We start from the raw sequence: 2,710 nt of genomic DNA, 5'->3' as shown, positions 1-2,710 counted from the left end.
GAACATGCCAATGCCTGCAGAGCCTGTGAGTACATTCTCTGCTTGTCTCTTGTGCAGAGCAGCCAGGGGTGCCCAGGGCTGTCCTGCAGAGCAGGGTCCTGCAGCCCAGGGCGCTGTGCTGGGGCAGGGACTCTGCTGCCTGCCAGGGACAGCTCTCAGCCAGCCCTGGCAGCTGCTCCCAGCACTGGGGGACAAGATCTGGGTGGCAGGAGACAGCTGGTATGGCTTGGGAGTGTTCTCCTTGTGTGGGGAGGATGCTGCATTGTTCAGGACTGCTCCCAGCATGGCATTGAACTGCAGAACATTTCCAAATAGATTATACAGGGAGTATAGCAAGGCAGGGGCTGCATAAAAGGGGATATCCTGCTTTTTTAATTTTCTGCGCTGAGTTGGAAATTGCACAATGATATTCATCACTCAGTTCAGGTTGAGAAAAAAAAAATATATTCTCTGATCAGAATAAGCCAGGAAGCAACAGCAATCACCACAGGACCCCTTAGAGGCAGCATCAGTGTCGCTTTTCCAGCCTCCTCAGGGTTGCTGTGATGTTTCCATCAGAGCCTGCAGAGCCAGAGCTGCCCCTGGGCAGTGCCTGAGCTGGGAGGGCTCTGCAGGGCAGAGCTGAGCCCCCAGGGCTGGGCTGGGCTCTGGCAGCACTGGCAGGGCCCAGCCCTGGGCACAGGGAAGCAGCTGCTGGCAGGGACAGCTCCAGGCAGCAGAGCCCTGGGCAGGCAGTGGAGGGAAAGTGCCCCCAGCCTGTGCTGGGATATTTCAAGTCCTCTCCAAACCCAACTATTCCATGATTACTTCTTTTACAGATCCTTATGCCAAGGCACCAGGAAATGTCCAACAGCAGCTGCATCAGGCACTTCCTGCTGCTGGCATTGGCAGACACGCGGCAGCTGCAGCTCCTGCACTTCTGCCTCTTGCTGGGCATCTCCCTGGCTGCCCTCCTGGGCAACGGCCTCATCATCAGCGCCGTAGCCTGCGGCCACCACCTGCACACGCCCATGTTCTTCTTCCTGCTCAACCTGGCCCTTGCTGACCTGGGCTCCATCTGCACCACTGTCCCCAAAGCCATGCACAATTCCCTCTGGGACACCAGCAACATCTCCTACACTGGATGTGCTGCACAGCTCTTTTTCTTTCTCTTCTTTATTGTGGCAGAGTTTTGCCTCCTGACTATCATGTGCTATGACCGCTACGTGTCCATCTGCAAACCCCTGCACTACGGGACCCTCCTGGGCAGCAGAGCTTGTGCCCACATGGCAGCAGCTGCCTGGGCCAGTGCCTTTCTCAATGCTCTGCTACTCACGGCCAATACATTTTCCCTGCCCCTGTGCCATGGCAATGCCCTGGGCCAGTTCTTCTGTGAAATCCCACAGATCCTCAAGCTCTCCTGCTCGCACTCAAACCTCAGGGAACTTGGGCTCATTGCTGTTAGTGTGTGTTTAGCATTTGGTTGTTTTGTGTTCATTGTTTTCTCCTATGTGCAGATCTTCAGGGTTGTGCTGAGGATCCCCTCTGAGCAGGGACGGCACAAAGCCTTTTCCACCTGCCTCCCTCACCTGGCCGTCGTCTCTCTGTTAGTCAGCACTGCCATATTTGCCCACATAAAACCCCCCTCCATCTCTTCCCCATCCCTGGATCTGGCCCTGTCAGTTCTGTACTCAGTGGTGCCTCCCTCCCTGAACCCCCTCATCTACAGCCTGAGGAACCAGGAGCTCAAGGCTTCACTGTGGAGACTGATGACTGGATGGTTTCAGGAACATTAAACTGCTGACCAATTTTTGCAAATCATTTCTCATAAAATCATCTGTAATCCTTCTTGTTGCTTTTATTTTGGAGGTTCTTTTCCTCTGTTTTATTTTTTAATATTGTCCACAAAGAATTGTCATTGTTTGTGCCATTGGTCATTTTTTTTCTCTCCACCTTCCCTGTGATCACAGACTGTGTCAATGAGGGGCTGCGCTCTTGGTGGCTTTAAAGGAATTAAAGGATCTCCCAGCAGAGTTTTCTGCAGAGATGCCCTTGTGTTGCCTTCTCTGGAGCTGCAGCAGCAATGTCTGTGTGCAGAGCTGGGGCAGATCAGTGCTGGCCCAGCAGCTGTGCCCAGCAGCAGCAGCAGCAGCACTTGGTGTTGCCAGTGCTGCTGCCGTGGCCCTGCCCCGCTGCCCTGGTGGCCCTGGTGTTGCTGCAGGGCCTGAGTGCTCTCGGGGCCGGGCACAGCCCTGGGGGTGGCAGTGCCGGGGCTGCAGCAGGGACAGGCCATGGGCACTGCTGGGGCAGCGCTGACGCCTCAGGCCAGGCCCTGGGGGCTCCAGGCTCCTTGCCCAGGCTCTCTCAAGAACACGGCCAGGCCAATGCTCAGCACAGAAACCCCCGTGAGCAGCCCCAGGCTGGCCGTGGGCAGGCTGGGGGCAAACAGCATGGCTGGGGCTCTGCAAGGGCCCTGGGGCAGACGGGAAGGAGCAGCAGAGCAGGGGCTGATCCATGCCCAGTGCGCTGCACAGCCCAGGGCAGCGTCCCAGAGCGTCCTCATGCAGCTGCCAACAACATCCCCCCTCTGCAGCCCTGGCCTCTCCCCCAGCTCACACAGGTGCCCCATCCTTGCGGGCACAGACACGGCAGCACTGCCTCAGCAGCCCCTGTTTGCATTGCACACAGCAGGGGCAGCACCCCCATGCTGCTGCTGTGGGGACATGAACCT

General features: G+C 57.1%; 1 protein-coding gene across 1 annotated transcript; it reads left to right on the top strand.

The window, feature by feature from the left end:
- Positions 1-824: 824 nt before the first annotated feature.
- LOC143693059 (olfactory receptor 14A16-like) lies at positions 825-1,775 on the top strand. The gene has a single exon (XM_077173109.1). The coding sequence runs from the start codon at positions 825-827 to the stop codon at positions 1,773-1,775; it is 951 nt and encodes a 316-aa protein (XP_077029224.1).
- Positions 1,776-2,710: the final 935 nt, after the last annotated feature.

Source organism: Agelaius phoeniceus, unplaced genomic scaffold, assembly GCF_051311805.1.
Source record: "Agelaius phoeniceus isolate bAgePho1 unplaced genomic scaffold, bAgePho1.hap1 Scaffold_115, whole genome shotgun sequence".
Taxonomy (NCBI): Eukaryota; Metazoa; Chordata; class Aves; order Passeriformes; family Icteridae; genus Agelaius; species Agelaius phoeniceus.
Note: the sequence above shows the minus strand (reverse complement) of the source record. Positions and strands in the feature narration are given on the sequence as shown.